Raw genomic sequence first — 27,334 nt, 5'->3', positions numbered from 1 at the left:
CTTTATAAAAATGTAAGGAATTATTATTACTCTGGTGGGGTCATATTTGGCTTGGCTTAGCTTAGCATGATGAATTAAATCGAATTCGGAGCATTTGAAACCATAGTTTCAAGGCGTGCTCTGAAAACAGCCGATTGTCACATACTGTGTAATAACACTCCGCCTGGTAAAGCCATGATACAACAGCAGAGTAATTGACTAATACGCCAAAATGAGAGTATAGTTCCAAGTAATATCGGCCTAGAAAATAGTAATTTTTCATTTTCATTGTCTTATTACGCAATGTAACGACAAAAGAGAAAATTAGAATAGAAAAATTGTCTCAACTTTTAAAAAAGATTTAAACAAAATGCTAATGGTCTAATCCGAATCAATTCATTATGCTAAGCTAAAACTGACCCCGCCTGAACAAGAAATTGGCTGAAAGGATTAAAAAATGGTTCAAGTCAACTGATTAACTCTGGGTGACCAAAAAAGTTATCCTTTTTTCAAATACGGTGGAGTTTTCCTTCAAACAATAAACAAATGAAGAGCCAGTATGCTTAAAACATCACATGCTATGTAATGGCAGACATAATCTGCAGACATTTTTTTGCCATTTCAACACAGAATTTTATTAAAAATAAATAAATAAATAAAAATAAATAAATAAAAAAACCTGCAGATTTCTGCGGAAAGATTTTCTGAGTATCATAACAGAAAAACCTAGTTTATTAAATTAATAATAATACTTTGATGTTTACAATGCAAATCCAATTAGATCCACTTATTTGAAACAAAGCAAGTCTGTCGTATTATATATATCTACTAAAATATTACTTTACAAACTGTATTGTAAATAAATGATGAACATTTTAATATTAGTCAATCATTTTACTGAAATAACTATAAAAACTGAAAAAATATAAATTTACACACATTTACACAAGTAAATAAACAGACTCAACGATGAGCTGAAATCTGCAGATTTCTGAGCATGTAGATTCTGAGTGGGCCTTGTGATAGCCTTTTAATAAAGTGATATCTTTGGAGCTTTGGTTTTTGATATGATTTCCTTGTCATACCGCCTACCTCACACAATGCACAGCACCATTGTCTGCTATACTGCCCTTAAGTTGGGGAAGTATGACTGCTTTTAAACCTGTGACCACAACAAAACAGCAACTGTAATTTGACCAGATTGCCATTAATGTTATGTTGTGGTCAGAGTCAAGGAGAATAGATATCTGAGGGGGGTAGTCACATGACTAAATATCAACTTGAACACAGATTCTAATGAGAATGGCTATTGGTTCATTCAGGTGTGAGCTTCTACAATAAAACAAGACAGGGGTAAGACGAGACAAATGAACTGAAGAAATCTACGCTCTCCTCCACTGAGAGCTTCACACACTTCCTCACATATCAGGAGACAATGGCAGTGTCATCCCATGCAAAAAGATCATCTTTGTCGAGACGTTTGATGGCATGACACAAAGACAAACGGCTGAGACAGGACAGAGTGAGGGTGACAGATTATGTGACGTCAGGAGTGAGAGTTACGCTACCTGCCTCCCAACTCACTGAAGTCCAGCGGGAGAGAGGAGAGAGGCACACAAATCAACGGAACAAAAATGGAAAACTAAAAGAAAATAAAGGGCTGAAGCATCGGCCCCTCAGAATAAAACATTCCTCTGTAAAGATACAAATACCTACCAGCACAGAAGGCAACAGAGGAAGAGCAAGAGTGCAAGACACAAAACACAAAAGAGCCAGGAAGAATGAATTCACTTGATGTGGGATTCATTTCCTGTAAACATGGTATCCAAATGTTCTGCGCTTCGTGGCACTTCTTCCCTTTCTGGATTTTATTACTCGTAAGTGCTAATAAAGCCTTAAAAATCCACGTTAAGAGGGACATCTTAAACCAAAACTACTTAAACTCAATAAGAAACTATATTCACAAACCAGTTTACTTCAGCAATTATAACTCATTTCCAACTCAAAAATTATTGTATTTTATAGTAAATGACTGGAGTGAGAAATGTTTCTACAGGATATGTAGCTGAAAGAGAAGAACTGAAAAATATCACATTTGCAGTATTATTAAAAGGAATAGTCACACAAATAATAAAATTCAGTCATCATTTACTCATCCTCAAAACCTGTTTGGCTTTCTTCTGTTGAACACAAAAGATATTTTGAAGAAACCTGGAACCGTGTAACTACTGACCTCCACAGTATTTGTTTTTCCTACTATGACAGTAATAGTTAAGAGATTAAGAGAGTAAATAAACAAATATGAATTTGGAACTGACTGAGCACAAGTAAATATTGAATAAACCACATTTTTGGGGGAGCTATCCCTCTAAGATGAGCTATCTCCTCAACTCCTGTTTTTCAAAATTCAGGTTCTCAAAAAGGGTTTGGGAACCTCTAGTGGTGTGTGATGGAACTGCTGTAGATTTGGATGATAGTGACAGAAATGACCATTCTAAATGACATTTAAAAAAAGTCATGAAATGCTTTTGAAATATATAGGAAAAAAATATATAGCTTAAAGGGGCTTGACCTTAAAATGATTTTTAAAAAAATTAAAAACTGCTCTTATTGTAGCTGAAATAAAACACTTTCACAAGACTTTCTCCAGAAGAAAAAAATATTATCAGACATACTGTTAAAATTTCCTTGCTCTGTTAAACATCATTTGCGAAATATTTAAAAAAAGAAAAAAAATAAAGGGGGGGGGGGGGGGGTGGGGTGGGCGGCGAATAATTCTGACTTAAACTGTAAACACACACACACACACACACACACACACACACACATATATACATATATATATATATATATATATATATATATATATATATATATACATACATACATACATACATACATACATACATACATACATACATACATACATACATACATACATACATACATACATACATACATACATACATACATATATATATATATATATATATATACATACATATATATATATATATATATAAAAAATGATAAATTAAGAGGACAGTTCAACCCAAAAAATTTAGTTAATTCATCATTTACTAGCATTTTGTGGTTTTAAAACCTGGGAGTTCCTTTTTTTCTGCTGAACCTAAAAGATAAAAAGGTAGCTGGTATCCATTGACTTCCATTGTAGAAAATACTACTATGAAATTCAATGGCAATCAGCTTCCAAAAATCTTTTTGTTTAACAGAAGAAACTCAAATAGGTTTTAAAGAGAAGAGTGAGTAAATCACTGAATTTTCAATACTGGGTGAATTATCCCCCCCCCCCAAAAAAATAATAATAAATAAATAAATAAATAAATAAATAAATATCAGACATATTGTGAAAACTTCCTTGCTGTGAAACATCATTTGGGAAATATTTAAAACAGAAAAGAAAAATTCAAAGGGAGGCTAATAATTCTGACTTCAACTGTATGTGCTGTATTGCAGTACTGTTCAATACATTAATAAAGCACTGCAGCCACATTAATAATCAGACTAAATACTACTATAGCTTAAATATAAATATTCTGTTATTCTGTATAATGATATACTTCATCCACACAATATAAATAATTTATCATAAAATAGAAGGAAAAAATAGTCTGGATATTAGAAAAGAATACGCACAGACAGGAGGTCTACATCAAGAGACTGCCACAAGACACCATAACTCTTACTATAATCAGTATTGTAGTTAAAAATTAGGAATGCACCTCTGTGAAATTACACACACATTAAGTGGAATATAGAGAAATATGAAAAACTATAGTGAGGTATAAAAACATCCGTATGGTTTTACTGTCATCTTAATTCCATGACCACTTTTACATTAAAATAAACTAACATGTACACATAAAAAGGACAGTTTAAGTAAAATTAACTGGAATGATAACTACTAACAACAAAATATACATCATTTAAATTAAAAATCACAATGACAGCGATATTGACAGAAGAATACAACCTATTTTTTCAGCTGATAAAAGAGAAAAAAAAAACACTAACAGCCATTTAGAACGTGCACATGCTTACTGTAGACAGACAAGCAAATATAGTGATCCTTCTTAATGTGGAGGGAGCGTTTATTCTGATCATCAGAAGGCATTAACATCTCCATGAGTGTCATTGGACTCACCTCTTGCCAGTGTCATCAGTAGTGCCACCTTTGCCCTGCTTGTCGATGACAATCTTGTCGTTCATGCCAAACTTGCACTCTGGCATCCCGCTCAGGTAACTCTTCATGACCACACGGCCCGACACGTGTGCACTCAACACCTGACCTGCACACACAACTCACCATTCAGTATTGCAATTCTCAGCCACAAATCTACTGTAAGGGCGTACAATCTATCATATATCTGTATTGCAACCTTAGAGCACAAAACCAGGAAAAAAAGGGGCATTTTATTTCAATGCTTTATTATCTTTCCTTTGATCGATGGTTTGTTAGGACATTATTTGGTGGGATGGAATTATTTGTAAATCTGGAATATGAGGGTGCCACAAAAAATCTACATACTGGAAAAAAAGGCTCTTAAGTTTGTCCAAATTAAGTTACTTATAATCAAATTTTTATACATTTACAGTAGGAAATTAAAAAAAAATGACTTGATGGAAAATGATCTTTACAAAATGATAGAAAAAATATCATTTTAACCCATACAATAAGTTTAGGCAATTGCCAAAGATATACCCATGCAACATAAGACTGGTTTAGTGGTCTAGAGTCACAATTGTCACATCAATAACATGCAAGAACGTCCAAAAGCATTGAGTTTTGATGAAGCTCGTTGGAATGCAGTTAGCCATTTTTTTTATTTAAAAGGACAGTAGTAAAATAATAATGCAATAAGCCAAAATCAAAAGAGTGATTTCCCCGAACATCAGCACAAGAGCATGACTGCACGTGACATCGATTTATAAACAAATGCTTAAAAACAATACATTAACAATGACAAAGCTACATATCAGACACCATATTATCTGTTTTTCTGTTTGGCAAACCAATATAAAATCCAAACAATAGAACTTTTCAGATCAACAAAGTGTTCCTACAACATAATTGTGTGAGACTGGTGTAAATGCTGTATGTGACGTCTCTGGTGACCTTCTTGTTCTGTTCTGTATGTTAAAATAGTAAAAATAATAATAATAATAATGAACAAATAAATAATAAATACATATAATATAATATATTAACATAATATAACATAACATATTATAATATAACATAATATATTATAATATAATATAATATAATATAATATAATATAATATATAATATAATATAACATAACATAACATAATATAATATAAGATAACATATTATAATATAATATAATATAACATAACATTATAATATAATATAATATAATATAATATAATATAATATAATATAATATAATATAATACAGGGTTCATACACATTTTTACTACTAAAACTCCATGACTTTTCCAGGATTTCCAAGTATATTTTCATGACCTAATGTTTCATGTAAAGTATATGTAAACTTGGTAAATAATAAGAAAAACAATGAGTTTAAATACATTTTCAGATCTATGTAAAATTGATTTAGATAATGCTTACACAGCACTAATAATGTTAGAGCATGTTTTGGCCAAAGACAACTAACCTACATTCAAGTATAGAGATATTTGTTCAACTAATTTCCAGAAATTTTACAAAACTTTGTGGGTTTTTCTGTTTTTCCAAACTTTTTCGTAGCATTGTCAAGTTTTCATGACTTTTCCAGGTTTTCCATGACTGTATGAACTCTGTATTTATATATTAACTCCTGACTTAGTCTGTTTGTGTGAATATTAATCCATAAATATATGGCCCTAAAACACTGTCATTTTCCTTGCATCTAAATAAATATACACTTTTGAACAAATTATTTTAATCAATGATTTAATGAATCATTTTATTAATTAATAAAAAATAGGGCCATATCAATAGACAAAAAACATGGTAAACAATGCAATTAAAAAAAAACAGTAGAGACATTTTTAATTTATATATAAATCTATAAATTTATAATTTAAAATTTTTAGAATTTGATAAAAATCATGATTCCATTACTTGGGACCAAAAAAAAAGAAGTTTAATGTTTGGAATAGACCTTTTTAACAGACCCAGAAAAACATTATATAACTATCATAATCAATTAACCTCCAGAAAAAAATGGGAGGTATCATTTTGTCAGTATGGCCTGCCCAGAGTTGTAACACTTACCCTGCGGTGACATTAGCAAGTTCACACTTTCCAGTACATCCAGGAAGAGCTCGTTGCGGCGATATTTGATGCCCTCGCGTCTCCAGCCGATCTGCCCTGTGACCTGACTGGTAATCTGAGACTGCTCCTCTTTTGTCTGAGAAAAACATAAGAGTGCAGCGTGAGGAAAAAACAGAGCAGCCAAAAATGGAGAACTATACATGTTGTCATGTAAAGTTAAAGAAACGTTCACCCAATAAAACAATTCTGCCATCATTAAATCATCTTTAACTTGTTCCGAACCAGTCCGAGTTAATGTTTACTCTATAACCATTGATTTCTACAGTATTTGTTTTACTATTATGGATGTTAATGGTTACAGGTTTCCAATATTCTTCAGAATATCTTTGTGTTCAACAAACCAAAAAAACTCAAATCGACTCTACAAGTCAAGGGTAAGTAAATGACCACAGAACTTTTTGTGGGTGAACTAAATCTTTAATATAAAAGGGAACATATTTTTTAGGGAAATATGTTTAAGATTTATTTGCCTTTTGCAGTTGTTGCTACTAAAAGGGGGCACAGAAGCAGGTCAGGGACATTAGACATCATAAAACCTCATTAAAGTTAAATAGTGGTGATGTTTGGGTTAAAATACTGATTATTACAAGTCAAATCATTGATAAAGTAATTCTGATCCCAGTCCAGGGAACGGATCTTTTGTACTTTAAATTGACAAAGCATGAAAGATGTTTGTTAACTCTATGTTTGCTGGAATTGATTGACATTGAAAGTATAGACAAGCATGTTATTGCTGTAGTATTATTTATTTAGATTTTTTTATTTCCTTGTTTTTTATTTGACATATTTGTGAGTTCATTTATGTAATATTGTATTTTCTGAACTTAAGTTTTAATATTTAACATTTGAAAATAAAAAGTAATAAAGAAGTAATGTGACTGGTGTAGCTGATATATAGCCTATACTTTGTTCTTTACTACCACTTTGGCATTTAAGCTTCAAAAATCACAGTGTTCATTTGTGATGGTCATTTCACATGATGCACAAAATGTTGAAGAATCAAACTTTTGCTGGTCACAAAGTCTTTCCTGCATGAATATAAAGCCAATGAGAACATCATAAAAGGGATTTTTTAATCTTTTACAAGATCTTTTATTTTAATAATAATAATAATATGAATAAATCCCTAAAGCAATGCTCTATAACTGTGTAAGTAAAACTGTGCTTACATGATGCTGGGCGCAGAGAGTTACAGGTCATCAGGCATGTGGCGAGCAGTGGTGTGAAGACAAAAGAGTGACAAACATTAACAAACAGTTCAGTTTATACATGCGTCAACAAATGCTATGCTCCAGAAACTCAGACTTCAACACTTCTGTCTGTTACAGGCAGATTAACAATGCATTTTCATAAACACTTAAACATTAAGAAAAATAAACCATATTTTAGTGTGTAAAGCAGAACAAACCTGGCTCTTAATACCCTGTTGAGTAATGAAGGTCTTCAAGGCTCCAGTCTCAGAGTTTTGTGGGTAGCCAAAATCCAGGATCTCTATAATGAGAAAATAAATTGAATGTAATGCTAATACAGCTGTACGTGAAGGGAAAATCAAGTCTGTTAGATTTAAGATGCAATATGCTAATGAAATCCTAAAACTGTCAACCTTTTAGACTGATGTAAAATGACAAGCCCCTTAAAAAAATCATTTTAAGTTTATTTTTATGATTTACATGGATTGATATTTTGTGTAATAAAGATTTTATATTTTCATAAAAACATAAATCAAATGTATGTTAACTGAATATTAAACATAACAATTGACTAAATATTTTTTAGATTTAAACACTTTTGGTGTTAAATAAATTTGACTAATCAGGGCTCAACAATAAGGACTACCCGGTGGCCCGGGGCCAGCGTGAAAGACACTCGGGACAGTAGACAGGATTGTTACTGGCCCCTATCGGCCAGTAACGATGAGCATGTTTTTTTTGTAACCTGGTATCAACCAGTACAGCGAAAAGATGGCAACATGGTGGCAAAATTAAACAATGAGGCTAAAATAAAACATCTGTTTCTAAAGTCTTAGAAGCAGACAATTACATGGGTACAAAATTAAGAAACTAAAAAAAAAAAATAAAAAAAAAATAAAAAAAGAAGTTGTCAGTTTGGCAAGCCATTTTTATGAAAAATGATTTAGAATTGCATTAAAATATAAAATACCAGCACATTTTTCATTCTGCTCTTTCATTTGCATAAAATCTAGAATTTTGCTCATTATACATTTATTAACATATTTAAAATGTTTAAATTCTTGATTCACAGGCATAATTTTGCCACTATTTAAAATATGTGGCTAAGAAATAGCTAATAACTTTTTAGTTTTATTTTGGTGGGGCCGGTGAAAATTTTGGCAGGGCAAGTAAAAATCTCAACCATATATATATATATATATATATAAATATATATATATATATATATATATAAATATATATATATATTAATATATATATATATATATATATATATATATATATATATATATATATATATATATATATAAATATATATATATATATATATATATATATATATATATATATATATATATATATATATATATATATATATATATATATATAAATAAATAAATAAATAAATAATATATATATATATATATATATATATATATATATATGTAATTAAATGATGTTGCAAAATGTTCATGTTCTGAATTCATGGTAAAAACAATAAATTCTTAAAATAGTATTGCACCATTTTAAATACTATAAAATCATCATTTAGCTGAAATTCATATAGAGGGCCCTATTATACAGCTGGCGCAATACGTGTATGGCACGATTTGTTGCTATTTTCAGACCAGAGCAACAGTAATTTTCACATTTTGCAGCACGTTGTTTAAATTGCAAATCCATCTGCTCCACTTTGTGGAGTAATGGGTGTGCTGGTCTAAAAAAAGAGGTGTGTTAAGGCGCATTGTTGGCGCTTTGCTATTTTGAGAAACTGAAATAGGCCGTGCCATTGACCAACTAAAAACTGGTCTAAAGTCCAGCGCAGATCGTGTTAGTTATGGGCCTATGCAGGTACAAGCGCTTAATACACACAGGATGTACAGCAATACACAAATATCTTTACATCTAAAAAAGAATTTAAGTATTAAAATGTTACAAATATTACTTTCTACATAAATATAAAAAACACTGCCTCCATGCCTTTGGTGCATTTGTAAAATTCTATTATTAGTAGTAGCATTATTTATTATATGCATATTTATATATGTTTTAATAAAAAATAGTTTAGATTTGTCCACTTGTGGGGTTTTGGAGACGTCTGCGTCACCATATGGGGCACAAGCACAGAACGTGTGTTTGGATATAACTTAGTTTTTTTGACCACACTGCACTATTATTGTTGTTCATTTATTCCTTTGCTGGAAATTAAAACTGATCTTAGAAATGGTTTTAAAACAAATCTTTGCGCTTAAACTAAATTAAATATGTAGGCCAATGGATGTCTTTAGTGGAGTGAGTTTTCACCGTTTCCTTATCAACGAAAGTAAAGAAGTAAAGTAAAGAGTAAAAATTAAGAGGTCGAATGGAGGAGGCTCATTCTTTATCATCGGGCTGCAGATGGTCTGTTTAATTCTTTTTTGGATAGTGAAGCGTTCAGTTTTTCAACTTACAGAGTCCGCCATGTAAATAGCAAATGTGTCATGGTGCAACGCAACTGACTCTTAAAGAGAATTTGAGATGCGACTCTGATTAATTTAATGCATGTTATGCTCAAAACACACCCATAAAACCGTATTTTTCAGTCCATAAAATAGCAAACGTGGATTTGGACTTGCCTCTAATGCTTTTGCGCCTGCGCTTTAGACTTTGCGCCTAGATAGTTAAAATAGAGCCCAGAAAATATGTTATAATTATTACTTACTGTACAGTCCGTTAAAAAGTGTAAGTAAATCAAAACTTGTCATGTAAAAAAAAGATCATCAGTCCATGTAATTAAACATCACAAGTATCACAAGAGATTTTCGGTTTAAAACAGTGCTGTATATTTTTTTCATAGCTTACGTTGTAGTGTCAAAACAGTGTATTAATATTCCACTAAGTGAGTTTTGCCAAGCAATGTTGAAAGCAACACAATAAACACGCCCCTTTTAGTCATCTAGTCTCATGACACGCCCCTTACTGATAATTTGTGGCAAGTGTGTGTTTTGGGACTCCAACACTGTAGTAAAAAGCTTCTTCTATCTCAGAAGGCAGAGGTGATGTCCATCTATCTGCGCAGTATTTTCTTTAGGTTTTGATTTTCTCATCGACATTTCACAAAAATCAAAACCTAAAAAAACAACAGCACAGCAGCTGTGGGAGAGCTTAAGGCTGGAACTGCCACATGAGCGAAGAGAAAATTCAACTGTGAAATATTCTGGTTATGCAACTTATTTCTTTAACAAATATCTCTTTGCTGTGGGAATGATGAAGCAATGATAATTGTTTTTATTTTAAGGAAAAGAGAGTCATCCTACCATCTAGGAGCTCGTAGATCAATACAAAGTTGTTCTTGATGTTCTCCTCGCTGATCTTGCCGAAATACGCGGTCATGACATCACACATCTTGTAGAGGAACTCGAAGACCATGGCAGCATTGACATTCTGCTTGGTGACGGCAGCCAGCCAGATGTTAGAGCGCTTGACATGGAAGAAGCTGGTGCGGGCGATGTTGGTGACAGGTGAGCGAACCTGCTGCCGCGCGTGGATCACGTTTACGCGAAACGCGTCCACTGCATTCCTCCTGCAGAAAGGATGTTGTAAAGGTTGATTCATATGGAAAAGTCTAAAAAAAAAAACTATATTTAAAGTTACTTTGAAATGAGTGTTAGTTACATGTTAGAATCAGTATTATTAGTTTTTAAGATATCTATAAGCTAGTGCGCACCAAAACAGTGACAAAATATACGTTTAGAAGATTTTAAAAAATGATAGTTTGTCTCTTCCATCTAAATGGATCAACGATTTTATTCAAGTCCCCTCATACTTCAGTTTATCACCAAATCTTAACCAATCAAATGCTCTCTAGCAACTGACATGGTCAGCCCCCTTCAAGATGCTTCACATTTGCATACATTTGTTCTCAACCACTCTAACTGGCAGGGTGGTGATAAAGCAAAACACTATTGGCGTTTTTTTTTTTTTTTTTAAAGAGGAGCTGCTACACTATGTCCCACCCCCTCTTCATGTTTCGGTAGAGATAATAGCCCCTTTCACACATACAGACCTTTCCGGAAAATTGCCGGCAATTTTCCGGAAAGGTTGTATGTGTGAACAGGTCCTTTTTGAAAATACCGGTAAATTCGTTCTGGCTATTTTCCGGAAAGAGAAGTTGTAACATTACCGGCAATTTGCCGGAATGCTGCGCTGTGTGAACGCAGAAGGAAGATTTCCGGAATAAGCGTGTGCACGTCTAGAACGTGCTGACGTAAGACGTCTGCTTTAGCCAATCAGAACAGTCAGACGCATTTACGTCCGCGCGGTTTATGAGAATAAAAGCCTTTGAATATTTTCCCAGACACATTTAGCTGCTAGAAGTTAGTCAGATCACGTTTATATGTTCTTCTTAATGCCAACTGTATAAATGATCATCGATGAGATGCTTATGATAAGCCGTTGTTTGTTTACTTTCAAGCTTTGCGTGTGCCCATGAAACAGCCTGTGAGCGCCTGCACACGCACATATTATGAACATCTCGAAATGCGAAAGTGATCCTGCGAAAGCTGTTCACAATATTGATCATCCACAGAGTTTGTAATTTAGTCAAATGTTTACAAATACATGCGCAGCCGTTTAAAGCTCATTTGTGGTGAATGATGTCAGAATTTACCGGTATTTTGGAATGGATGTGTGAATGCTCTTTTCCGGAAAAAATCCGTAACGTCCTCGCCTGTGTGAACAGCGCTTTTTTGAATATACCGGTAAAGTCGTTCCGTAAATTTTCCGGATATTTACCGGTATCACTGTGTGAAAGGGGCTTATGTCAAGTTTCGAAATAAAAACGCACAATTCAAAGTACTTCATCAGAACTTTAAAGGAACACGCCTCTTTTTTTTTGTTTTTTTTTTGGAAATTCCGCTGGAGTTAAACAGCTTAATCCATTTAGACGAAATCAGGTTTTAGCGGGAGCAATTTTAGGCTAGAATAAATCATTGAATTGGATTAAACCATTAGCATTTCACTCAAATTTTAAACAATACAGATAACAATACAGTTTCAGTTAGTTCTAGTTTAAGAAAAAACAACAACTCGTTTTTATTTTTATTTCAGTTAACGACAATTATTATTATAGTTAACGAAAACTAAAATGTATAACCTTGGGCTGCAGCAGGCTTAATTTAGTAACTCTTTAGGTGAAAAATTAATCCGGTATATTGATCTACTGAAAAAGAAAAAAAAAAAGGTTGTTTTGGTAATTTTCAATCATTTGCTTTTGAGTTTAGAGTGGCAAACTCTGCTTTCTCAGTTGATGTCAGTTTGAAGCTTCATCCACAATATTCTAAACCACACGCCTCTTACCATTAGTTTGCTATGAGGGAATGATGCGCAAAAAGAAAGCCCTGTCCTCTACTCAATAATCCATTTTAGCTGGAACTTACGTGAGCAAGTCTCAGCAACGTCCCATTCAAGCAGATTTCAAGTAGACAAAATAATTGTACATGTCCAGCATTTTAAGTCTTTGTAATTATTCACTTAACATTTTAAGGTCCAAATAGTGAACTGTTCACAATAAGATTGTACATTTTTATTTTAAATTGACATTAAATGCTCACTGGTCTCGAATTTACCTAAAATATGCATCATCACTTCATTTTAGCTGCCTGTTTTTACAGCACATACACTGTTTCCTCCGCTTTCTGCCTCTTCCCAGAGCTCTCTTTCCTCCGGGCACACACGACATGCACACACACACAGTGACTTCATCTAATGATCTCTTTCTCACACAGTTTCTGCATGTGTGCCTGAACACACACTGCGACAGCATGAGTTGGCAGCAATGTACAGACCCACCGTATCCATAGCAACCCTTCTCTGAAAAGACCATCTCTGTGGTAATAGATGCCAGGATATTCTGGATATTCCAGAACTTTCACATAATCTAGACTATAATAATATTCATCTTCACTTGATCACGCTCTCCCACTGTCTTTAAAGTGTAGGTGTAACTGGCCCATCCGTAAAAAAAGAAGAAGAATTTAACCAATTGATAAGCATTATTCAAGCAGAAAGCAGACAAACAGATCTGCCATCAGACAGGACGAGTAAGAAAAGCAAAGTAATATGAAAAAGCTGATGCATCATGAGAATATTCTGAACATGCTCAAATTAACATAGGCACTCGATATGCCAATGATTAATCTACCATTGATGCACTTTATTGATGGCCGATTATGCTTGAATGTCTTTACACATGTAGTTTTGAGATCTAGATGGCTTAAGTGCATAATATCTAGAGCTGGTACATGAAAATAAATGAATCAATCACAGAGAATTATATTAAAAGCTATCGAAAACTAAACTGAGCATCAGTTTATAGTTTGTTGTGTTGTGATTATCAGATTATATTATATTATATTATAATATTTAGATTGCATCATTTTCAGGTACGTCAAGACTGTTGATGACTTTTGGTTAATAACTAATATAAAATCATCCCATTATGCACATTTGTGAGTACACTTCTCCAGATTTTCTTTAATATGCACAATATCCTTTAGCACATTTGGGAAGAAAATAACACAAAGTAACAAAAGTGCAGGTGTGAACATCAGAGGCTATTGACCTGCTGTACATTAATTATTAGATTTTAATAATAAAGGTCCGTCAAGTGCTTTAAAATGTGCATTTTTATTCAATGTTTGACAATCAAAAATAAATAAATAAATAAATAAAAAAGGTGAGAGAGTAGCTCCTCTACTTAAAAAAATTGCATTTTTTTTTCTCACAGCTCTGCCAGTGATTGGTTGAGCTCAAGCGCATCAAATGAAAAGCAAATAAAAACCATCTTGAAGGGGACGGAGTCTATCAGATACTAGAGAGCATTTGATTGGTCACGATTTAGTGACAAGCTGCATTGTTTATATAAATTTTATATTTTCTAAACGTACATTTTGTCACTGTTTTGGAGCACACTAGATCATAGATCCTTAAAACTAACATCTAAAAAAAACTTTTAATTTCACAGGACCTTTAAGTGTATACAATGTTTATTATCATGGTCCATCTGGAAAGTGTTTTTGACTTTTTGGAGAGTCTAGATGGTGACTCTTTTGTTGAACTGATTGCATTGAAAGTATACAGACAAGCATGTTATTGCTGTATTATTATGCATGTTTACTCATGTATTATTTTTATATAAAATAAATTATTTGATATATTTTAAAGTGTATTAAGTTATTTTGAGTTATGCATTATTATTGTCGTATTTTTGTATTTTTAATTAGTATAAAAATTATGTTAACCTTTGTCTGCAAGCCTGTTAGAAGTGTTTAAAAAATGTATTATAAATAATTCACTTTCTTTACAAATCACATTATGTTTACAATAGTAAAATTATTTTCCTTTGGGTTAGAATGGGACATTTGGAGTTGGACTTGTAATCAAAAGACTGCAGGTTCGATTCCCACTTCTAGCAAGAATTGAAGGAGAGGGGAGTGAATGAACCACACTCTCTCCACCTTCGATGCACTGAGGCAAGGCACCTCAACCAAAATTACTTAATTACACCTAACTCCCAAATGCTTAGATCTCACATCACATAGACTTACCCAATGTCATCGCGGTAAACACGGGAGATCAGCACCTCGCCCTTGTGGTTGTAGATGAAGAGTCCTCCAATCATGGTGGCGGTTAAACTCAGTGTTCACAGGCCATGCTGGAAAACTGAATAAAGAGGAGCCAAAACGTCAGTCAATGGACAAAATAATTTATAAAATCTGATTTAACTTTAAAGTGCATTATGTTTCAGTTTACCTTGAATTTAGCTTAAGCTTAAAGTGTAAAAATATACCAAAACAAGCTAAATTAAATCTCTCATTGGGAGACTTAATGAGAGATTAAAGTGCACAACCACGACAATGTTGACAACACGTGAAGATCTTCTCTTAACACCCTGCTCCTGTAATCCTCTCTATCTGAACCTTGGAAACACCCAAGAATACCCATGACAAGCTAATAAAAAGCCTGAAGTCCATTTCCCGCTAACATTTAAGTGCTGTTGAGCACGTTTTTAAATCAGCACTGATTTGCCATTGTGTTCACATGCACAACAGAAATGACTGTGATTGGCCGAGAAGATCATCTGTTCACCGAACTCACCGCTGTTTACTGAGTGTAACTACAGATACAGGGACACTGGAGCGTTTTAAAGTTGTGATTTCTCAGCAGATCGCTCGTATGTCAGCTTGAACACAAACCAGCTGATCGACTTTGAAACGCTCCAGTGTCCATGTGTGCTCTTCTTATTGGCTCACTGCTCTAACTGAACGCGATTGATTGGTTAATATCAGCTGTCAATCACTCAGTTAATGCCTTCTGCCTTCAGATGACAGGAGCTACAACTGTGAAAATGTGAAGCGCTGAAGATGAGAGAATGAAAATAACACTGACAGATTTACCTAAAGTTACTAATAATGGCACATCTTATTAGTGATCATGTGCTGAATGTTAATCCATTTACACTTTTCCAAGAGTGGATAAAAGACTTCCAGTGTTTCAAGTCCGCTATGAAAATGACTAAAGCCATTCACTGTATAGTCTGTAGGACGGGGTTTGCAGGTAACAGCGTTTGCCACTGAATTTACACATTATAAGTTCGAGAGTTACTATATAAGCCTTCATTTAATCCTCACGATGCTGTCAGCCGTGCAAGCGCCAGCTATAAGTAATATTTAGCACAACTCATGAAAAGACCATTATTGCTATTAAGATGACATGCAAATAAGTTATATATGAATATAAATGTGGGGATAAAAGTTTGTCGGCCATCGGCAATGGACGAAGGCATCGTCTATCGACACAACCCTATCACAATACTTGAATGCTTTTGAAATCAATTTACAATTAAGTGTTGTCACGATACTGGAATTCGATATTAAACGGTAATGAAATTTTAATAACGTCCATTTTCCGCTAACATGTAAGTGCTTTTGATTACGTTCTTAAGCACCGCTAATTTGCCATTGAGTTCACAAGCTCAACTGAAATGACTGTGATTGGCCGTGAAGCGGGCTGGGCAATATTGGAAAAAAATATATCACAGTATTATGCTCCATATTATTCGATATCGGTAATTATTTAATATTTTTTAACAATACATTTAGGAATATTATAAGGCAAGTAGCTTAAATAGTCATATTTACAAAAAATATCGAATCTCTTTATAATAAAATAAAAATTTGTGTTTTTTTCCGCGATTCATCAGCGAATCGCTCGTATGTCAGCTTACAGACAAACCAGCTGATAGACGCGACTTTGAAACACTCCAGTGTTCGCTGTATCTTTAGTTACAATCAGTAAACAGCAGTGAGTTCGGTGAAACGATGACCTTCATGGCCAATTTGTCACTTCTGTTGAGCACATGACCACAATGGCAAATCAACCCTGTTTAAGAAAGTGCTTAACAACAGTGCCCAAATGTTAGCAGGAAATGGATGTCTTTTAAATTCAGAACCGATAGGTATCGAATTCCAGTATCGTGACAGCCCAAACACAATCAGAGACATCAAAAACACATACAAATGATAAATCATAATACTAGTACAACATTGCATATACTGTGAAAGTCTGGAGGTAAAGTGCGCCGGCAAATATCACTGAGGTGGTCACGATAACCCGAGTTTGATTCCCAGCTCAAGGTCCTTCGCCGATCCTTCACCCCCTCTCTAAATTTTCCAGGTATTCCTGTCTCAACACTACTGTCCTGTATAATAAAGGTGAAATAAAAAAAAACGAAAAATAATTATTAATTTTTTTTTTAAAATAATATAAAGATATAATTCTGCCACTTATGTCTTTTCCTCCTCAAATGGGACATCCATGTTCGCTCGCATCTTTCTTTATTAATCATAAAATTATTCTCCATCACATATAACACAAAAACACACATGTAAGCTTTTATAAAAATCACACTATAACTTAATCTATCCTGCGTTTCCTGTTATAGACACATTTACACATCTATCTGGATGATGAGAGACCCTTATACTGAATCAAGCAGAAATGACAGGAACAACTGAAGCAAGTCTAAACCAAAATGACCAAGGATAATATGCATGGGTAAACCTCTGCATTGTGTAAAATTAATATTAACACACAGACAGACCACATAGCCTGTCAACACAAGATTACTCGACAAAACAACATTAGGAGTAAGCATTGTGACACCACAAAGGTTACAGTTTTATGAGTAATTCTAAATATCATAAGAACATAATGAATATTTTGATGATGATGTCATTCCTTAGCCCTACAACATCCATAATGGCTGCTGATGGAGGGGGAAAAAAAGGAAAAATCATATAGCAGTTACGGAGCTAACCGGGAATTTATGATGTTTCCATTATTTCCAGTGATGATTTTTAATAAATGTACAATTCTCTGCAGCATCAATCATGTCTGCGGATGGAGACCAGCGCACTGCGACTGTCTGTCTCGACTCAAAAATGACAGAAAACTCTAATAAACACCAATATATACCGTTCACAGTAAGCTTTCTGCATAATTCTAACAGAAAAAGGCTGGGTTTATTATTAAAACGTCAAAATATTAGCCAGAAATCGCGAGCTGTAGAGGTAACGTTATGTAAAGGTCTCCCATTCAAAAACACAGACATCACGATTTAATACGTTTAAACGGCGTTTTCTTCAGATAACCGTTCCCTAATACCACATATACATGTCATCATTCGACATATTTCCATAAGCGAATCTAACGTTAATGTAAAACGCCCGCGTCCTGCTGGTTAGCTGGTTAAGCTAACTAACTAGCTCAGCTCGGCGGTGTCACGACAGACCCGGCCGGTGAATTCACCCAACTCACCCCTCCGTGTTTGTCTCTGGATGTCCCTCCCGACCAAAACCGGCTTGGCGGACACAGATGTGCTCGGTTCTGACCGAAGCTCGGTGTTATTGACCGGATTTGATGTTCCAGGCTGCGGTCACCGCTCACTCATGAATCCAAGATGTCGCCCGCTGCTCCCTCCCTGTGCAGCCGACAGTCAGCTGACACGCGTGTGCTTTTACACTGAGGTAAACTTGGTTTTATATTCGCACGTTTGGGCTTTATACTATTTCTAGATTTCAACTATTTCTGTATTTGAGCCATTCCATACAAATGTCAACCTTTCCATGAAATAAAGTTTTTACTTTCTAGTTTTTTTTTGTGTGTGTGTGTAGGCTTGTGCACTCACCGACCACTTCATTAGGTACTCCTTACTAGTACCGGGGACCCCCCTTTCCTTCAAAACTGCCTTAATCCTTTGTGGTTAACATTCAAAATGGTACTGGTAATAATATTCCTCAGAGATTTCGGTCCATATTGAGATGATAGAATCACACAGTTCAATCTCCCGTTCCACCACATCCCATAGGTTCTCTATTGGATTGAGAACTGGTGACTGTGGAGGCCATTTGAGTACAGTGAACTCATTGTCATGTTCAAGAAATTAGTCGGAGATGGTTTTCGCTTTATGACATGGCACGTTATCCAGCTGGAAGTAGCCATCAGAAGATGGGTACACTGTGGTCATGTCATAAAGGGACGAACACAGTCAGCAACAATACTTAGGTAGGCTGTGACGTTGACATGGTGTTCAATTGGTACTAATGGGCCAAAAGTGTGCCAAGAAAACATCCCCACACCATTACATCACCACCACCAGCCTGAACCATTGACTCAATGCAGGATGAATCTATGCTTTCATGTTGTTGACACTAAATTCTGACCCTACTATACGAATGTCGCAGCAGAAATGGAGACTCATCAGACCAGGCAACGTTTTTCCAATCTTCTATTGTCCAATTTTGGTGAGCCTGTGTGAATTGTAGCCTCAGTTTCCTGTTCTTAGCTGACAGGAGTGGCACCCGGTGTGGTCTTCTGCTGCTGTAGCCCATCCGCTTCAAGGTTGGCCGTATTGTGCATTCAGAGATGCTGTTCTACAGTCCACGGTTGTAACGAGTGCTTATTTGAGTTACTGTTGCGTTTGTCAGCTCGAACCATTCTGGCCATTATCATCTGATATTTGTTATCAACAAGGCATTTGCGCCCACAGAACTTCCGCTCACTGGATATTTTCTCTTTTTCAGACCATTCTCTGTAAACCCTAGAGATAGTTGTGCGTGAAAATCCCAGTAGATCAGCAGTTTCTGAAATACTCAGACCAGCCCGTCTGGCACAATCAACCATGCCAAAGTCACCCATGTCAAAGTCACTTAAATCACCTTTCTTCCCCATTCTGATGCTCAGTTTGAACTGCAGCAGATCGTCTTTACCATGTCTACATGCCTAAATGCATTGAGTTGCTGCCATGTGATTGGCTGATTAGAAATTTGCGTCAACCAGCAGTTGGACAGGTGTACCTAATAAAGTGGCCGGTAACTGTATTTTACAATACTGTAAAATATTCAAAAATGTCTCGGTCAATGCATTCAGACAATTATGTTTGATTTATCAAAGTCACACAAGTGCCAATTTCACATCTCACATAAATAATCAAGCTTTTTCCTTATAAATGCAAAAAAAATAAATAAATAAAAAAATCAAACCAATCAACTCTTATCCTTTTGACTATCATTTTTTTTCTTTTGGGTTGTGCAGTTTAATTCACAGAATTTCCACAAAGTATGTTGTATACTGTAAACTCGCTTACTTTTTTGGTCACATCAATAACGCATGATTATTTTCCTCATTTAAAATATTAAAAAAAAGTTTAGAGATTGGTATTTTGATCCCATAACTCTGTGGTTAGTAGTTTAGGAAATTATAATCAGTTGTTTTAACATAATGTCAGCATATACTTTCATAAACAACAACAAAACAGACATCCACTCCGTGTTTAGGCAATAAACTATATTTATAAATAAAACAATTTGCTTTGTTTTGTCATAAAACAGTGTACAGCGAGTATTAAATTGAACCATTTAATACTATCGGATAATTGAAATGTGATAAATGCATCTGAGAAAAATAGTGGGAGGTTTGCAGAAAAACAATAAAGCTGAGTGCTGATTGTTATGCATGACAAACACCAACATATTTAAGTACTGTGTTGTTTGAGGGAGAGTGAGAGAGTGGTCACGTGATCATATTATAGTGCATCATCAGCTGATATTATTGAAGAAATTAGCATGTCGATACAGTACATATTCAATGCATGCTGAGTATTAGGACCAATGATAGTACATAGTAATACCTCCCAATTTAGGTTTTTTAAATCAACATCAAATCATAATTGACTTAATATAAAGCAGGCATGTCTAAACTCGGTCCTGGAGGACCGGTGTCCTGCAAAGTTTAGTTCCAACCCCAATCAGACACACCTGGGCTAGCTAATCAAGCTCTTACAAGGCTTTGTAAAAACATCCTTGCAGGTGTGTTGAGGCAAGTTGGAGCTAAAATCTGCAGGACATCGGCCCTCCAGGACCGAGTTTGGACACCCCTGATATAAAAGGAAACTCCACTTTTTTGGCTCATTTTGAAACTAGCCCAGAGTTAAACGAGACTTTTTTTTTATTATTCATTCAGTCGATCACTGTGTTTGACAGGAACACTTTTAGCTTAGCTTAGCATACATCATTGAATCGGATTAGACCATTAGCATCTCACTCAAAAATGACCCAGAGTTCCGATAATTTTCTGTTATTACGTCATGTAGGAGCCAAATTGTTGTTTATTGAATTTATATAAAATATACTTTTGTGTAGTATTTTCTTTATTGAGTGCTTGTCTTGTATGGATGTTTGTTCTGAGTACTAAGAACGACATAAAAAGTTGAATAAAAAATGAAAAGTTGCTATTTATGTAGGTCAACATGGCTTGGAAGAAGAGCTAAACAATATATCGTTTGAGCATCAATATCGCAATGTGTGGATCCACAATATTAGATTATTTATTAAAGATTAAAAGATATTATTAAATGTTGTTTATTTTCTAATTATTAATGCAATAATGACCAAGTTATTTTATTTACATTTGATTGTTCAATTTCTGTACTGGAACACTGTTTGACTCCCCAGAAAAAAACGTTTATTGAACTTTTATTTTTGCTCTGTTGTGGTTATATGCTTATAAATTTATTATATTTTATGCAGATGTACAGATGTTCATCATAGTAATCAATCTAAAAGAATGACATCTTTCCAAATAGAGCTATTCAAATCATCTGGTGAAATTATATTCATATCACAATATCAATCGCAACCAAACAAAATATGGCAGGTTTGTCCAACATTGTGCAGCCCTAGGCAGTTCTAGGAATAATATTACGCAGCACCAGAAAATCTTGAAACTGTTGAGACATAGGTAAAAGAGGATTCAGAACTATTTTCAGGCACTGCGTAATATTATTGCACTGCTGCAGTCATGATACAGCAGCAACATTTTGTGATTATTACGCCAGAAAGAAACTATAGTTCCTAGACATATCAGCCTAGAAAATAGCAACTTTCCATTTTCTGTTGTTCTTAGTACATGATAAAACTGCAGAAATCTCAAGTTTAAATAGAAAACAAAAATTATCAAAACTTTTTGGTCAATTTTGAGCGAGATGCTAATGGTCTAATCCGATTCAATGATTTATGCTAAGCTAAGCTAAACGTGCTTCAACCAGACCCAAAGATCGGCTAAATGGATTCAAAATTGGTAAAACTCAATTTTCTAACTCAAGGGGGGTTGTAAAATTAGCCTGTTTCCCAAAACAAAAAGTGGAGTGTGCCTTTAATCCAGTGTTTCCCAACCCTGTTCCTGGAGGCACACCAACAGTACATATTTTAGATGTCTCCCTTATTTGACCTATTAACTTCAGGTTTTGGAGTATCTTATGTTCTTATGGGTTGATTCAGGTGTATTTGATTAGGGAGAGGCTGAAAATGTGTACTGTTGGTGTTCCTTCAGGAACAGGGTTGGGAAACAGTGCTTTAATGCAGTGTTCCCTAATCCTTTTGCTAGAGGCACACCAACAGTACATATTTTGGATGTCTCCGTTATCTGAACCTATTTATTTGAGGTTTTGGAGTCTCTTATAATGTTCTAATGGGTTTATTCAGGTGTGTTTAATTAGGAAGAGGTTGAAAATGTGTACTGTTGGTGTTCCTTCAGGAAAAGGGGTGGGAAACACCGCTTTAATCAACTAATAAATGTCCCTCGTCTATGTGTCCACAATTCATCAATTTACAATAACCAAAACAAAAGTGCATTAATTTGAACCCGAAAACTAAGGGAGACTTCAAAAGTCCTGTCTGTAAACTTAAACTCTCTCTCTCTTTTTGACACTCTCTCTCACTCTCCACAAGTATTAGCAGAAAATCAAAAGTCATAAATAGAAAATAATTGTCAAACATCCTATCTTCTGATAGAGTTTGTCTTTCTTTTGTTTTTAAATCATTAAAAATTATTTGTTCATCCTTTAAAAAAACAAAAGCTTATTTAGAAGTTGAGGAATACCTCTCTTTCTTTCCACATCTCATGCTTTTCTCACTTATTTTAGTTAACCTTTGTTTGAAAAACAGCTCGAGGTTAAACGGGTAGTTCACCCAAAAACTGGAAATCCATCATTTACTCACTCATCACTTGTTCAAAACCTTTAAGAGTTTCACTCCTCATCTGAACACAAAAGAAGATATTTTGAATAATGTTGAAAACAGAGGGGTATTGCACTAAAGTGGAATCAAGAAAGCCAGGATAAGAGAAAAGGCGTGGCTTGACCTAGTTTAATCGGGTCCTCCTGGCTTAGTCCGTTGCACGTTTGCTGATCCAGGATGAGACTGAGTCGCTATGTCAAGCCTGATGTTGATAGCCAGGATAAGAGCACATTCATGACATTTGACAGACCACAGTATTGATGATGCATGAATCAATGATGCAAGAATGGATAAAACCCGCTGCGAGTTGAAAAACGCCTATCTCGTCCACCAATCAGGGAACTTCCATTACTTTCATTCAGAGAACAGAAACATATGAGGATTCGTATTAACAAATTAAATCGTTCACTTTGTCTTAAATGTGACCAGTGGACATTCATGCTACTAATGATTATATTGTGAATTTAATGAATTATTACAAAAACCCAATATTGCAGATCTATTGTCTCTGTTTATTTTATTTTATCAAGTTTATTGAATCTTTATCTAAATGATCACTTATATATCGCTTTTTAATTGAGTCTATTTAATCTAATTTATGATGTTTATCATCCAAAATTTTTTTTTATTATATATACATAAATATATATATATACATATATATATATATATATATATATATATATATATATATATATATATATATATATATATATATATATATATACACACACACACACATAATATATATATATATATATATATATATATATATATATATATAAATACATACATAAATATATATATAAATACATACATAAATACATATGTACAATGTATGTATTTATATATATATATATATATATATATATATATATATATATATATATATATATATATATATATATTCTAGTTTCTAATTTTAGTTTTCTGTAATATCTTGTTTGAATTGAAATGTATTATCTTTCTAAACCTAAGGATGTTAGGTGAACAAAGTCTTACTTTAAAGAATATAACTGTTAAATAAACTTGTTCAAATACACCAAAAATTATTGTCTATCATTAAGAAATGGATAAAATATTCAGGGGCTGTACTCATTTATGCTGAGCACTGTATACAGTTAAAGTCAGAATTATTAGCCCCCACTTTGAATTTTCCCAAATGATGTTTAACAGAGCAAGGAAATGTTCACAGTATGTCTGATTATATTTTTTTTCTTCTGGAGAAAGTCTTATTTGTTAAAAAAAAACATTTTTTTATTTTTTAAAAACCATTTTTGGGTCAAAATGATTAACCCCTTTAGGCTATATATATTTTTTGATAGTCTACAGAACAAACCATCATTATACTATGACTTGCCAAATTACCCTAACCTGCCTAATTAACCTAGTTAAGCCTTTAAATGTCACTTTAAGCTGTATAGAAGTGTCTTGAAAAATATCTAGTCAAATATTATTTACTGTCATTATGACAAAGATAAAATAAATCAGTTATTAGAAATGAGTTATTAAAACTATTATGTTTAGAAACGTGTTAAAGAAATCTCTCTGTTAAACAGAAATTGGGGACAAAATAAACAGGGGGCTAATAATTCTGACTTTAACTATGTATTTTTTTTCTCTAATCATTTATTTATTATTTATATTTAAATCTGAAATGGATATCTATGATTATATGTAAAATGATTGCTAATAAAATTAAACATACTTATTTTTAATTCTAATAGTTGGAAAATATATCTAAAAAGTCAAGAGCATGGAGTGACTTTAAAACACATTATTTCTTGAAGCATTTACAACTAAAATAACATATAAATCACTAGAATCAATCTTAGCCTGGTTGTAAGCCTGCTCTGGAGCAGGCTAGCTGCAAAGAGGTAATCTCCATATTAACTGAATTAAGCTTAATTTAGCCTGCTTTCATGCAATCAAGGCTAAATTCAGCCAGGATAGCCTCAAAATCCCAGCTTAATCCCTTTTCTTACTTTTGTGCAAAACCCTTCTGGTATTCATTGGCTTCTCTTGTATTTGTTTTTCTACTATGGATGTCAATGTGCTTTCAGCTTTCTTCAAAATATCTTCTTTTGCATTCAGTACATGTCATTTTGGCGTGAACTATCCCTTTAATAAACCAGTCAGAGGATAAAAATACTTTAAAAAATGCAGGTAAAGTACATAAAAAGTACACAAAACCCAGCAAGTGTTGCCTTCGTCCCCGCATCCCAGAGTCACCTTTACCAGAGACCACGAGTCTCTAAGGGCATGATGGGATACGTGATCACTTCCAGTCTTCTTCACTGAAGAAAGTGCAAGCCACAGGACACAGGAGGGACATCAGGAGGGACACCAATCTCATTGTCCTCCCTGTCGTTCTTGATTTCACATATAAACCGAGTCACATGACGTCCACGAAGAACTCACTAGGGTTTCCCATGGCCATGCGGAAGGATTGTCGCGAGGCCGTGAGTTCGGGAGGCACCGAGGACAGGTCCTGCTCTGGGGGAGATCCGGGAGCTGCAGCCACGGGTGGTTGTGGAGGGAGTCCTGCGGCTCCACACACCATGTTGGAAGTGTGCGAGTGGATGCTGCGGATGGTGTGTGAGCTGCGCACGCTGTGTTCGCTGGGTGGTGCTGCTGAGCACTCGCTGGGAGCTTTCTCTCTTCTGTCGGACTCGCTGCCGCTCCCCGATCGGCCTCCGGACTCAGGTGCTGCTGGCGCTGCGTTGGTGTCGTTTTTGGTACCGCTGCGATTAGAGCCGCTGCTTCGACTGCCTGTGAGTGGAAGAAAGTCCGATTTCTCATGAGGTATACACTGCAAAAACTGCTCATCTTATTTTGAGTTTTCGTCTTGTTTCTAGTCCAAATACCTAAAAAATTCTTAAATCAAGAAGCATTTTGTAGAAAAGTAAAAACATATTGTCTTGTTTTCAGAAATAATGAGTCAAAATTAAGTTTGTCGTGATATGTATATATATAAATATATATATATATATATATATATATATATATATATATATATATATATATATATATATATATATATATATATATTAGGGGTGTAACAGTTCACAAAAATCACGGTTCGGTATGTTTTCAATACAGCAAAAAAAGAAAAAAGCCAGAGGATTTCTAATATATTATATTTGATATCTAATATATTAAAACTAACAAGTATGATCTTGTTTATTTTTTCTTTTAAACAGTGATAGAGCTATGCTTCTGGGGTTTCTGCTTAGCAGCAAATAAAACAAATCCCTCTTTACACTCAAAACTAAAAAGCTGCTTATAAAAAAATTAGGTAACACTTTACAATAAGGTTCATTAGTTACTAACATTAACTAATCATGAACAACACTTGTACAGCATTTATTACTCATAATTGAACATTTACTAATGCATTATTAACATCCAAACTTGTGCCTGTTAACATTAGTTAATGCACCGTGAGTTAACATGAACTAACAATGAACTACTGTATTTTCATTAACTAACGTTAACAGGAACAAATACTGTAGTAAATGTATTGTTCATTGTTTGTTCATGTTAGTAAATGCATTAAGTAACATTAACTAATGAACCTTATTGTAAAGTGTGACTAAAAATTATTATAATATTGTAGCAGTTAAACAAATAAAAAGAAAAGAACAATTTAGTTTTTATATGGAGCTCAGTTTCAATCAATTTTTAAGTATTTTTGTATTTTCAGAAAAATGAGTGTCCACTTTTTCTTCAGACAGCACAGATCTGCTTGATTTGACTGTCACCTGCCATTTCAGTGGATCGGTAAGCAGGAATTATCAGACTGAAATGGGCTTACGGAGGAATAATGTAACGGGGCTCTATTACATTTAACATTTTCTTAAAACCCGAAATTTCCACTACTGACTAAGACCTCTCATATGCACAACTATAAATGTGCCGATCACCTCGGTGATTTGTTTTGCCCTGCTGGAATCTGTAGGAATTGCCTGTCTGAATGCTGTTCCAGTTACTGATCGCGTGATGTCAGTGTAAATGAGTTGATATGCTCAAATAAGTCAGTGTATCTTTTGGTCATTGGATTTTCACTTTAGAAACGCAGCCGCTTTTTGATTTTGGTTTTTGAATTTTAAAACATATCAACTCATTTACACTGACATCACGGATAGTCAAAATATTACCGCTAAAATAGCTTACTGTCCTAGCAGATGTTGTTTTCCACCACTGTCTTGGTGATGGTGCACGAC

At 34.2% G+C, this 27,334-nt stretch overlaps 2 protein-coding genes and 1 non-coding gene across 11 annotated transcripts in view; all 3 read right to left on the bottom strand.

The window, feature by feature from the left end:
- Positions 1-18,524, bottom strand: part of ap2m1b (adaptor related protein complex 2 subunit mu 1b) — a 29,728-nt gene extending 11,204 nt beyond the window's left edge. For 2 of the 8 annotated variants that reach the window (XR_012393632.1, XM_073928998.1), the window contains exons 1-7: positions 18,352-18,524; positions 17,140-17,233; positions 15,081-15,195; positions 10,791-11,056; positions 7,709-7,795; positions 6,245-6,380; positions 4,145-4,289 (exon numbers count right to left, since the gene is read on the bottom strand). Coding sequence is in view for 6 of the 8 variants with exons in the window: in XM_073928998.1 (XP_073785099.1) it covers positions 4,145-4,289; positions 6,245-6,257 (158 nt within the window). In the remaining 2 variants the exon portion in view is untranslated. 8 annotated transcript variants of the gene reach the window in all.
- Positions 10,537-10,632, bottom strand: mir737 (microRNA 737). The gene has a single exon (NR_039360.1). It is a non-coding gene; the product is annotated as a microRNA 737 (primary transcript).
- Positions 18,525-24,622: 6,098 nt separating the features above from the next.
- dvl3b (dishevelled segment polarity protein 3b) overlaps positions 24,623-27,334 on the bottom strand; it is a 59,420-nt gene continuing 56,708 nt past the window's right edge. For both annotated transcript variants that reach the window (XM_001920207.9, XM_068214968.2), the window contains exon 15: positions 24,623-25,880. In XM_001920207.9, coding sequence (XP_001920242.3) covers positions 25,504-25,880 — 377 coding nt within the window. In that variant the 3' untranslated portion in view covers positions 24,623-25,503. The remainder of the gene's footprint in view (positions 25,881-27,334) is intronic.

Source organism: Danio rerio, chromosome 18 (genome assembly GCF_049306965.1).
Source record: "Danio rerio strain Tuebingen ecotype United States chromosome 18, GRCz12tu, whole genome shotgun sequence".
Taxonomy (NCBI): Eukaryota; Metazoa; Chordata; class Actinopteri; order Cypriniformes; family Danionidae; genus Danio; species Danio rerio.
Note: the sequence above shows the minus strand (reverse complement) of the source record. Positions and strands in the feature narration are given on the sequence as shown.